General features: G+C 40.0%; 2 protein-coding genes across 3 annotated transcripts in view; both read left to right on the top strand.

Annotated features, from left to right (window-relative positions):
* The window catches only part of LOC127447811 (uncharacterized), a 160,884-nt gene extending 149,340 nt beyond the window's left edge, over window positions 1–11,544 (top strand). For both annotated transcript variants that reach the window (XM_051709891.1, XM_051709882.1), the window contains exons 2-3: window positions 3,394–3,429; window positions 8,266–11,544. In XM_051709891.1, the coding sequence (XP_051565851.1) occupies window positions 8,692–9,987 (1,296 nt within the window). In that variant the 5' untranslated portion in view covers window positions 3,394–3,429; window positions 8,266–8,691 and the 3' untranslated portion in view covers window positions 9,988–11,544. The remainder of the gene's footprint in view (window positions 1–3,393; window positions 3,430–8,265) is intronic.
* LOC127440265 (uncharacterized) overlaps window positions 1–13,088 on the top strand; it is a 204,410-nt gene that overhangs the window by 106,182 nt on the left and 85,140 nt on the right.

Below are 13,088 nucleotides of genomic sequence, written 5' to 3'. Positions count from 1 at the left end.
GATAATGAAACCAGCAAGAAGACTGTGTGAATATTCTTTTAATTTATAGAGAGAAATGCACATTAGGGTTGTGCCGACAGACTTTGATCTCGGGGATTAATGATGATCAGAGTGATTATTATTATTATTAGGTTATTATTATTATTATTAGTCTATTATTATTATCAAATTAATACTTTATTATATTATTAAGAACAGATGACAGCCGTCTCTGCGCATGTCTGACACACTGTTTGTACGGAGGCGTGCAGTCTCGTGGAGCACGCGCATGTTAAAGGTTCTTACTCTTTCTTTGTTTGTCTTCTGATATATTTTTTATTTTTATTTCTTTATTTATTTTGCAAGAATAGTATGTTCTATGAGAATGCTGCAAATGACCTCACACATCTCAGCTCAGGAGGTGTTTTGAGTTCAGTTCACTTTATTTCTACAGAGCAGTTCATTGTGAACACAACTCTGCAGCCTATACATCTGTGATTAAAACATAAATAATACAAAAACACCTCAAACCATGATTTATATTTCAGTGATTATTATCATCATTATAATTATTATTTTTACATGTATAATTGTTTTTATGTCTTCATTTGTGTAAGTCATTTTCCGCCTGCATGTTTAGACGGAGACTTGCCCGACGGTAAATGGAAAGGTGGTTACTTATATATATATATATTATTCTTTTATCACTTCATTATTTTAATTGCTTTTTCGTTTCATTTGGAGTGCAATTTGAATTTAGAAATGTATTTAAGTTTTTCGTTTTTAAAATAATTTAATTTTCAATTTAAAATCAGTAAAGCAAGAATATTCACGATCCCTCAGTCCGGGTGTTGCCGATGTAATTGGATATTGCGATATATACAATACCATTCAAAAGTTTAGGGTCACTTACTCATTCTTTATTTTATTATTATTATTATTATTATTATTATTATTATTATTATTTTCACATTTTAGAATGATAGTAAAGTCATCACAACTATGGAATAATAGAAATGGAAATATGGGAATTATGTTGTGACTAAAATAAATCTAAACTATTTTATATTTTAGCATCTTCAAAGTAGTCACACTTTGACTAGATTTTGCAGAAATGAACTCTTGACATTTTCTCAACCAACTTCTTGAGGTATCACCCTGAGATGCTTTTTAAACAGTATTGAAGGAGTTCCCATCTATATGCTGGACACTTATTGGCTGCTTTTCTTAATTATTCGGTCCAATTTATCCATTTCAAAAACTTTTATATATATATAAAATTTTAGTTTTGTAATGAAATAAATTAATATGTTGGCACAATTATATTTTTGTCTTCTAAACTAATTTCAAACATTTAAGCATACACCTTCAGATCAAAAGATTTTTAAGATCATGAGAAACTTTTCAGTCAAGTGACCTCAAACTTTTGACCAGTAGTGTGTAAATATCGTGAAGGAGGAAACAAAACGAATTTATTCACACACAAGATGTATTTTCCCGGACAACGAAATACCCGACCGGTAGAGAATGCACGGATGAAATAGAGATGTTGCCCTTCACAACTGTTGTAAAACCATCTTTCAAAAAGTTGAACAACACACATTTATACTGTTAGTGTTTATCTGGATTGACAACCCACAATTTTCACTCAGAGCTAGAGTCTGTGGTGCTAACTAATCTCTCACAGGGCCTCAATTAACTTAGACACCAAGTTTATATAGACTTTTTTTTTTTTTTTTGTTTTTTGTTTCAAAACCTACTGTAGCTTTAACAATTTCGTGAAACAATTTAATCAAACACATATAATCGGATATCGCGAAATTTTAAATGCGATTATCATTAAAATGTTTTTTACATATCGCCCAGCCCAAAAGGGAAGTAAAATTTTTAATTTAATGTTTCCTTTTCATTTTGGCATATTTGTTGTCAACCAAAAATGTAAAAATTGGCTCCTTAGTGAAAAAAGGTTCCCGACCCCTGGTATAGACAAATGGTGATGACAAATGATCTGTCTCTTCCTCATCTGGGGTTTGACGTCTCTTAAAATATTTGTGTATGCTCATTCTGAAAAGCAGGGTACAAACTAGAGATGTCAGTTTCAGCGTTTTATCTTTTAACGTTACCTCAGACTGCTAACGATAGCTAGCTAGTGAAGCTGTAAGCAGTGTGACGTCATGCCAATTAACCCAGTAACGCTAACGTTAATTTACGTTAATCATCATGATTCTAACTTCAGCAGTAATATTATCTGTTTGCTCTTGTACACTGATGATGATAAATTGTGTGTGGAGTAGTGTATAAATGCAGTGGATATATTTAATGTTAGTTAACGTTACTTACCTCAAAGATTTGTCGTCCTCCTCAACCAAATAACGTTAGACGGATCCAGGAATACTCCAGTGCATATATCTGCGAGTGTGTGTGAGCGCGTGAGTTTACAGCAGCGGGTGAGGAGCTGACTGAACTGACTGCAGCTGACTGGCGCGCGAGAGAGAGCGCAAAACACAACCTTTTATTTTATGTGATTATGAGACTGAGAAGTGCACAAATATTTTAAATGTTTTCAGTTCATTATGAGACTGTGGCGGGCCCAGTCTAGTCTAGTCAATTAATGGGAAACACTGAGGGAAGTACCAGGACACCACAGGAAGATTGAAAAGTGGGAGGTGTAGTATAAAAATGGCATCTGATCTTTTCTGTTTTTATTTTTTAGCCATTATTAAACATGTTAATGTTACTATTCCTTAAATGTATTAAGGGGGGCGGCAATCCAAAATCTGGCCTAGGGTGTCAACAAATTCTGGGCCGACCCTGGCAAGGACAGCAAATGCAAATATTAGGCTGTTTCATTTCAGTGGTTTTACATTATAATGATGGAACTGAATTTATCATTGATTATTAATTTAATTTGAACATTTTTGCAACATACAGTAGGTATTCTGTTTTGTGACACTAGTAAGCAGGTGCACCTCTGATGTCAGATCTGTTATTGAGTCCTGCAGACTGCTCTCATTTTTCACTTAATTTTGAGAGTGAAACATATTCTGAATATAGACATATACATGGTACTGTAACGCCACGTGTCAACAAACCAAAACTCTTTGTTTCATCCTCACATGACAGTTTTGGCTCAATGCAAACAGAACTTGATTCACTCCATCAGTGAATTCACTTCTAAATTCACCTGTGAGTCCTGCAGATGTGTGTTTGATGAGGTCACACACTGAATCTCCAACATCAGTCGACTGATGAATCCACATAGAAATGAGTGGAAAACTATCTTAAGAAGAAGAAAATTAAACACTTATTTGAACTACAATAAACTTTAGACATAAACATTTAGTTTCAGTTTTTAATTTGTATTGAATTGTGTTGAATTAATGGAAATGTTTTTTGTTTATGTTTTACTTTCAGTGCTGATGTCTAACAGCTACTCTGAACATACTTCAGGTAATGCATAATTCATAAATACATTAATTTATATTTTTGTTCTTGACTTATTTCAAAAAATTATTTTTCAGTTTATTTCTGTTCCTTGATGTTCATTTTCTTTACATTATTATGCATTTACTTTGAGTTATATTTTTCTGTTTGAAATAATTTATTGGTAGAAAAATGCTTATTCTGTCTCTTTGTAACACCATGGTCAGGTTTGATGACAAGCATAAATGACATAAACTGCAAAAACTGACACTTCAAATCAATTTTAAAATTCTAAACTTTGACAAATAATAGTTTGATAATGTCTATATATATCCAAATGCATATCTTGTGATAAAATATACAATTAGGTTACAACAAGCCATCAGCCTATACAGTAGGTGTCTACAGTCATGTTGGGCCTCATGTATTCAGATAGAAGACAAAGGCAGGCCTAACACAGTCGTAAAACCTAACTCAGCCCCCACATACCAAGACGTAAATCTTACTGCTAAAAATCGCGCCAAAATCAAACAAAGGGTGTCCAAAACAGACAACAAATCCCATGAAGCCTTAACTAAAGAATTGAACTCTCAACTCCTATTGGATGAGGCACACAACAGAACGTCCCTCAACTATGACATCATCAGGAGTAGAAATACCTCTGAAATGCTTCCGGGATTTGCTTCCAGCAACTTTGCTTGCAGTGTGTAGACGCAGCTCATCGCTGCTCTCAGGTGCAGCTTTGTGGCACAAGGAAGTAACGTCCGACTTGAAACTGTGGCCATACAATCTCCATCTCGCTGGTCGAGTTGAGATTACTCTGTGTTCAACCGAACACTCTAACGGATCCGAAGGAGACCGCCGAGCAATCCGCCTCTTCATCCGTTTGCCTGCAGAAGTGAAGAGATTAAAGATTTCTCTTCCATTTTCAATCAAGTCAACATTTCTGAGTTCTCCGCCAGCCTGCCGAGAATCAGCAGCCGTGCCCGCCGACAGAGCGAGGAAATGGCCTCCCGTCATCACCCAAGCCTCGAGGAACCGAGTCTGAGATAAAGGACGGATGAACACACATTCTGCATCCTCATGCGATTCAAGTAAGAGGTTTACGTCTGGGCAGAGAATATTATAGTGTGTTATTCTTGTGTTTCAAGGTTTTTACTTGTACAGTTTACGGACCGCCATGTCCACTCATTATTAATACTCAGGGTATTAATTATCACGAATTTGTTTTGCTGTATTGTGGTCCAACCAAATTGGACTGTTGTGCATTTTCGTCATCGCGGGTGAGACCGGCAAACTGAGTTTATCCATTAAAGAGTCAAAGAACGCTGACCTTTTACGAGCCGTTCACCGCGTCTCTGAGTGATAAACCAACAGCTGCTTTCTCTCCCATGATAGCGAAATCGCTTTGGGGCCGTCACTTTATTCTCTCTCTCTCGTACTAACCACACACACGACCCCTCACAAACATTCTGGCATACATTTTTGGCTCGTAGATAGCTTAATGCTAAAGCCCAGCTTTGTCCCTAAGCTATCGTACAAGCGGATACACGCGGTAACTGGTAGACGCCATTGACTGGTTTCTCTCTGCCCCCATTCGCGGTCATATTCCCTGGCCGGAAGTCTCGAGTGACATGCTCTCCACGAGAGTCACGTCCGCCATTTTGTGCGCATCCCTCTTACACACACACACACACACACTGTCACACACACACCTTATGTGTTATAGGATTATTTTAGTTTCCATATCTAATCATATCACTGTTTAGTTTGTAGTTGTAAGTCAGAAGTTTATTGACTGCATTGTATTAATTATTAATTGATATTACTGCATAAATAAACTTTGTTTATATTACAAAGAGAAGTGTTTTGGTTTGTTTTGCATACGCCCGTGTCATGCTGACGGGATGTCAGTGCTCGGATTCAAGCCTTCGTTCATTGTTTTTTTTTCCTGAAAATCGATATTCTTCGGATGTCAATTTTCCTAAGAAAACAATCTAATATTGAGACTGTTTTACTATCTGGTTATTAGTCCCTGATTCCAGGGTGGTGCCCCGTCAATGTTAATCCTTATTAATATTTTATTGATTTTTGATAATTGATAGTTATCTTTGATGATTGTTGAATTTGAATGATCAATAAGCTAGTGTTAATTTTATTTAATGTTTCATCGATGTTAACAATTAACGATTATCTTTGATAATTGTTGATTTAAAGGATTAGAAAAGCTAGCATTGATTAAAATCAATGTTCTATTGATTTTAATAATTAATAATTATCTTTGACAATTATTAATTATTGCTAATAACCAAACCCACTCCTAAACGTAGCACACTACATTTACTGGAGCCCCATATGAGCTTTTAATAAGTTAGATTCAATTAATTAAAATATGAATTCATAACTACAGAAATAATTATTTCTGATAGTAACACTGATCCAAACAACCAGTAAAGCCCTACAAAGTGTAGAGCTGAAGTTCTCTGACTGTGAGAGAGCCCTCCTAGCCACAGTCTGGGCTGTGGAACACTTTTGCAGCTACATCGGGGGTCAGAAGGTAATCATTGAAACTTGCCACCAGCCTGTCTCCTTCCTCAATAGCCAGCAGCTAAGAGAAGGACGAGTGTCCAACAATCGCATTGCGTCATGGATTATGGCACTACAAGTCTACGACATCGAAGTCAAGTATGCTCAGAACCACAAGATGGCTTTGGGTCAGGGCCTGGCCGAGTGCCATCATTGTGACTGCGAAGGACAGACAGGTTCCCCGCCCTTCCTCGTTACCACTCCTTCTCTTCCCTTAAATCATCATTACTATGATGAAAGTGTCTGTCAAGACCTCCCTAAGGTTTATGTGGATGGCTGCTCTTTTCACCATGAGAGCCAGACCCGAGCTGGAGTGGGCATAGTCTGGGTCAATTACATCGTTCATGCGCCAGACAGTTACCAACTTGGTGCAAAGACTAGCCAGTACACGGAAATTGCCGCAGCACTCATTGTGTTGCAACAAGCCGCTAGGTTGGCTATTGTGCAGTTGGTAGTCTGCTCCGACTCTAACTACGCCCGCCACAGTTTTGTCTCACACTTCCCCAAGTGGAAAGAAAATGGCATGAACAATGCCAGAGGTAAAGAGATCAAACACTCTGAACTCTTCTTGGCTTGTGACCAACTCGTAACTGACCGAGGGATGACTGTGTATTGGAAGAAGGTCAAAGGTCATTCACAAACTCTTGGCCCCGACAAAGAGAGCAACGATGAAGCTGATCGTTTAGCTAAGCGAGGTGCAGTAGAGGGCCCACAATGGGAATTCAAGGAGGAGTGGCTCCCTAAACCACTATCTTGCTCGGTGAATGCTCTCACCCGTAGACAGGCAAGAGAGAACCGGGAAAATCTCCAAAATTGCTTGCAGACTGTGAACCTGGGTTGACAACCGGGCGACACAGACTTGAGTGCCATGCAGGAACGGGTCCCGGTGATCCAGGCAATCCGGCAGCGGTTGATGGAACCTCAAACACAACGGGTCCTACCATCCTCTTTACAGGACTCAAAAGAACTAAAAGCTCTTTGTCAGGTACAACAACACCTGAAACTTGAGAAAGGCCTGTTGGTCTATGTTCCTGATGGTCCAGGTCCACTCTGGTGGGTTGTTCCGACCGACCATAGGGGGGTGATGCTAATACATGCCCACGATGCTCCCATTGGAGTTCACAGGAGCTACAAAGCTACCTACTACACCCTCCAACAGGTTGCGTACTGGCCATTTATGCTCAAAGACACTAATGCCTACGTAAAGGAATGTTTGATCTGTTGTCAGTTCTGTCCTTCCCGGCCACTGAATCGAGCTCTACTGCAGGTCAAGGGAATCACGTTTCCTTGGTCCAATCTGCAGATGGATTGGATCAGACCAGTACCCAAGTCGGTGCGAGGCAACAAATACCTTCTCACTGTCGCCTGTGCTTTTACAAAATGGGTGGAGTGTTTGCCAGCACCCAATGACACGGCTGAAACCACAGCACTCGTGCTGATGAACCATGTGTTCAACCGTTGGGGGCTACCTCTCTCAATCGACTCAGACAGAGGCACTCATTTCACGGCGGCTGTGATGAAAACAATGTGGGAAATGTTGGGTGTGGAAGCCAAATTCCAAACCACCCCCAGTCATCAGGTCAGGTTGAGCAAACCAACCGTACCACTGTCAGCATGCTCAAGTAGTATGTCAACAGCAATGGCAAAGATCGGGATGTGAAACTCCCTTTGGTACTGATGGCCATCAGGTCTACTCCACACCGCACCACGGGGTAACACCCTTTGAAATGATGACTGGGAGGGAAATTACTCTCCCACTGCATCTGCTGTACCGTCCAGAAGATGTCAGTGTTGCAGCCACATATACTGCACATCAGTACGTGACCGAGTTACGCAAACACCTCCAAACAACGTTTGCTTGGGCCCAAACAAACCTGGAAACCAGTGTCAAAGGACAAAAGGCCTATTACGATAGGAAAACGTCTGACCGCGAATATAAAGTAGGTGATAAAGTCTTCTACTTCAAGTTCGCTAAACCGGTGGGAATCGCCAAAAAGTTCCTACCAAGCTGGTCAGGCCCCTTTGAGATTATAGGGAAGCTCTCTCCGGTAGCTTACCGAATCCGTATCTCGAAGCCAAACCAAACACCAACGTACAAATGGGTCCATTCAAATCAGATCAAACCCTTTGAACAGTCTCCACTCCAAAGGGGAGCGGACCCACAACAATAGTGTCTCTTGTAGTTGGGTGTAGCATGCTTTACTCATACATTAGCATGCACTAACCCTGAAGACTACTCCCGCAAACACAAGGTAACGAGACTCTTGTATGTTTCAGGATGAAATTCCTTTGGATCCTTGGCATCTTCCTCAACCTACATCTCACACAAGCCAATGAGGTGGTAGAAACCGGCCCGCCAACCGGTACTGTCCTACAGGAGACCCCTGGGCTCTTAATCACCCATTGCCAAGTCTACACCCAAAGCATATACGTTTATTTAGACCCTTGGGATGTGTATCGCAAACACATCCAATTACCTCCACAGATGATGGACGGGAGGGTAAGCGGAACCCAAACCCAGGACACAGCTGAACATGCCAAATTGACAACTGTCCACATCCTAGAACAACTGCAGAAATTCCTAGTCACAGAGGAAGAACTCAGTGGGAATAAACGACCAAAGCGGTTCCTCTGTGGTCTGCTAGTAGCAGCATCGGCCTTTCGGCTGCCAACTCCTTCAGTCTCGGTACACTCCAAAGACAAATGGGTGAACTTAATGAGGAAATGCCAGAAATCCAAGAGAAACTCCTGTTACAACAAGAACAGTTACAGGATCTGGGTAAAACCCTACAGGGTACCATACTCACTGTAAACATGCACTCAGCAATTCTAAATAACACTTTGCATGCTCTGGATGCCCTGTCAAAAGTTGTGAGATCAGATATAACATATGTGCGAATGGTAAGAGATCTAATGCATGACCTTGTAAGGGAAATTAGCACGTCAGTTAACAGCCTGAGTGGGGGAAAGATCCCATCCTACCTAGTTCCCCTAAACATGGTTGAACAAATCCTTAGATCGGCCACTACCACCATTGTGCAAACTTCTCAGATACATCTGGCATACAGCCTTGGCAGTGCAATCCCCATCCATGTAAATCCTCAGAACCTAGAGAGAGGATTTATCCTTAAATTACCCATTATAGAGAAACAGAACATTTACCGACTGAAATCCATATTGAACGTTGGGTTTTGGAAGAATAATGTACATGTACATATCAAAACACCACCGGTGCTTGCCTACCACGATGATGACCCCTCTCTCTACCTTATTCCCAATCTGAACATGTGTACGAACACCAAGGACATACATTGGGTTTGCCCCAGCAACCCCTTTATCAGAGATATAACCGACCACCTGTGCAGTCTGAGGGCTGACACCCCAGAGCAAAAATACCATGCTAGTGTGTCTCTTAAAGATGAAGGGACAGAATCAAGGGTAGAAAGAGCTGGTAGTCGATGGCTTGTCAGTACCCCTGCCACCGAGATCCTAATGTCATATGACTGTCATGAGACAAATACTAAATTAACAATCCCAAACCAAACGGTGTTCTTGAAGGTCCCACAAGGGGCCACGGTACATATAGCCGACATTGTCCTCCACCATCTCAGTCCAGAGAGACACGATTCAGAGATTGAGATGATGGACGCATTCAGAGGCCACAACCTCACTATTGATGACACCCTTCAACAACAGCTTCTAGCTGAAGGGACCAAATTAGTAAAGTTCAGTCTCAAATCGACAGGGGTCACGACTAAATTTTTCAATCGTATAGGAAAATTATCGGCTTATCAAGAACACCCCATCAGTTTGACTGCCCTTGGGCTCCTCCTTAACGGTTGGATCATCATGGCAGTTATCGCATATGCCATGCACAGACACATCCAAACACTACACACTAGACTGGATGCAATGACACTGATTCCACAGCGTTTCAAGCTCCTGTCTACCTCTCTACCACTAACTGCTCCTAACTCTGCCCAGGAACAGTTATACTAACTGTAACAATCTTTCCCATTTTCTTTTTCATAATCATTGAAAACTCAGGGATAACAAAGGGTTGTTGCAATGTTTGATGTGTTTTACCAGTGTGAAGTGCTGTTTTGATAGAAATTATGTTAGCTAGCCTAGTTAGAATTCATCTGCCCAGATGTTACCTACTATGACTGCCCAGGTATCAAAAGCCTTTATGAACTGTTAATGTTTCCAGGAACTAAGCTCATGCAAACCCAGGACACATGGGCTGTACAACTTTCGGGTTGCTCTCAAGGACTGAACTTTTCAACTTTTGGGTTGCTCTCATAGACTGTGGCAGGAACCCCAACCTTAAGAGCAAAGGGGGGAGGTGTAGGGCCTTGGCCCACTTAAAATGGCAGCAGAGACCGCATGGCCCTTTGTTCTATAATCAAAGGAGAGACATTGAACTCAGTTTCCCAGGATCCTTCATAAATTCACAACTGGATGCGAAGTCCCGCCCATGGACCCAGTCTCAAACGCCATTGGTCGAAAGCGGCCTACGACCGATGACATCATCTTGTCAAGAAAACCAGCGGACAGATGAAGTTCGGCCTCACTGTGCTAAGCTCTGCCTGGCTGTTAAGGGACATCTGTACTGTGCACGTACTGAAGGAGTTTTTTTTGGACTGAGAACAAAGAGACCACGTTTTTCTAACCTCACCATTTGGCCACGGTAGAGTAAGATTAACTTAGCTTTGTTCAAGTCTTATAGTATACTTATAACAACCGGTTCAGTTTCACTGTTAAGCAACAAGTGAATTTATTTTGAAAAACGGAAAGGCGACCAGTTTCCCTTCTCCCTCATTTTCATTCAACGTTGACTACTTTCTGCATTCTTCTCCATCACTGGATCCGAAGAATAAAGCAGAGACGCGTCTTTTCACTGACGAGTGTAAGACAAGGGACCATCCAGACTGTTTCTCCTGACCGCTCAATGCAACAGGAATTCCAACGGACAACCCTACTGAAATCACACAGGATTTCCCAAGTAAGGCTTGATATCTGGGCAGATTTAGTTTAGAAACTGTGATTTTTCTTGTGAAACTAAATCGTATTTTTAATTCTAAATGCTGATGTTTTGAGTATATTTGTATGTTAAACTCTGCTCGCTGTTTCGAGTTGGGAGATTTGTATTTAGTTTTCTTTTGGGGTTACGTTTGTTTTGTTTAGTGATCTGAACTAGTAATTCAGTCCCGCTGTTACGAGTGGTTACCCTTAATTAAACTGCATGCACTTTTCCTCTCTCTCTCGCTCTCATTCTCTCTCTCTCACTGATATTCATTGAGTGAGCGGTGCCGCGTTTTATGTTCGACTCAGGCTGGTGAACCAAATTCTCCCGCCTGTTGCGTCAGTTCCTTTGTGTGTCCGCTCATTTCCACCCTCACATGGTATCAGCTCCATTTTGGATCTAACCCTTTATTTTGAACCTGATCCTCCATTTTGATTCCTTTGTTACCGCATCTGGACACACACACACACACACACACACACACACACACACACACACACACACACACACACACACACACACACACACACACACACTAGCATATAGCTCCACTGTTAGTTTAGGATTTCCTTGATTTATTTTTGGATTATATTCGTTTAGTATTGGCTGTGTTCACTACTGCTTGATTATAATAAATCTTGTTATATTATAATAAGTACTCCTGTTTGTTTTTGTTTGAATATTGTGTTGAAGCCAACCTCTGCCATGTGAAGAACTCCCAAGTTACCTCAGAGTACTGTTATTTTATTGGTGTTAGAAACTAACTGTAACTAGATTACTATTAGATTTGTATAGCAATAATTTAACTAGTTTTTCCCCTTTTTGATTATTTTGATTAACAATTAAGATACTCAACCTACAGGGTAGATTTTGTTTTGTGAGACTCAATCAGTAACTTGCTATCATTTTTCTCTTTTCAAAGAGTGGTGCCCCGAGAATAGAATTTAACAAGTTAAATTCTATTTAATTATTATTTAATTATTTAATTGTTATTTAATTATTCAATAATTAATAACAATTAATGATTGATTATTTCTGATAGTAAAACTGATTTAAACAACCAGCAGCACCTACCCATGTGTTGGATAAATTTAACAAGTGTGAATGTTCTCAGAGAACATTTTGAACAACAGAATGGGTGAGGCATTTTTGGTAGATGTTATTATAAGTGGTTAATGACTCTGGTCACTGGGATAAGCAGAGGCTTGTCACCATCTACAGCAAGTTTCAGAACATACTGCTGAAGGAATATCAGAGTATTGTTTAAGTGAGATGGATATGCCAGGGTGAAGACAAAGAAAGAACAAAATGCAGCAAGAGCCCCTTCATCCACACCGCTAGCCCTGCAGATCTCCAACCCATCATCTCTGACCACTGCAGTGACTCTTGTAAACACAGACTTCCAGTCAGTGACCTCTGGTAGCTGAACAGTTGGATATGGCGATGATGGTTCATTCTAAATGACAGAGCACACATAACAATTTCTCTGTCAATTTTTTATTTTTATTTTTTTACTTAAGTTTAATTAAATTATGGACAGACACAATATATATGCTTGAATAGTACATAATATTCACCTTGTATAAATGTGGCACAACTCTAAATGCAGTTTCTAATTATTTTTACTTTTTAATTATCACATACATAAAATTAATAAACAAACAGAGGACCATATACGCACCTCCCCAAGCACGATTACATTTTCAAGTTTCTCCCTGAACAAATAGTTAAGACACAAAATGCATAAGCAATTTCCTGTCAAACTGTCATTTTATACAGTTTCAATGTCCCATAAGTTAATGCTAAGGCTACATCTACATTAAAGGAAAAGTTCACCCAAAAATGAAAATTCTCATATGGTTTACTCACCCTCATGCCATCCAACATGGCATCCTCTTCTCCTCTCGTCAAAATCCAACTGTTTTGGACTGTTTTCGCTTGTAAACGGCGCTTGGTCTGTGTATACTCCCCTTATATCATATGAACAACTCATCACTGTATCACCAGAAATGATTAGATGGATACCTGTAAAAATATTTTAAATGTTAGTTTGGCATTATATGTGATTTAAATA

Source organism: Myxocyprinus asiaticus, chromosome 1 (genome assembly GCF_019703515.2).
Source record: "Myxocyprinus asiaticus isolate MX2 ecotype Aquarium Trade chromosome 1, UBuf_Myxa_2, whole genome shotgun sequence".
NCBI lineage: Eukaryota > Metazoa > Chordata > Actinopteri > Cypriniformes > Catostomidae > Myxocyprinus > Myxocyprinus asiaticus.
Note: the sequence above shows the minus strand (reverse complement) of the source record. Positions and strands in the feature narration are given on the sequence as shown.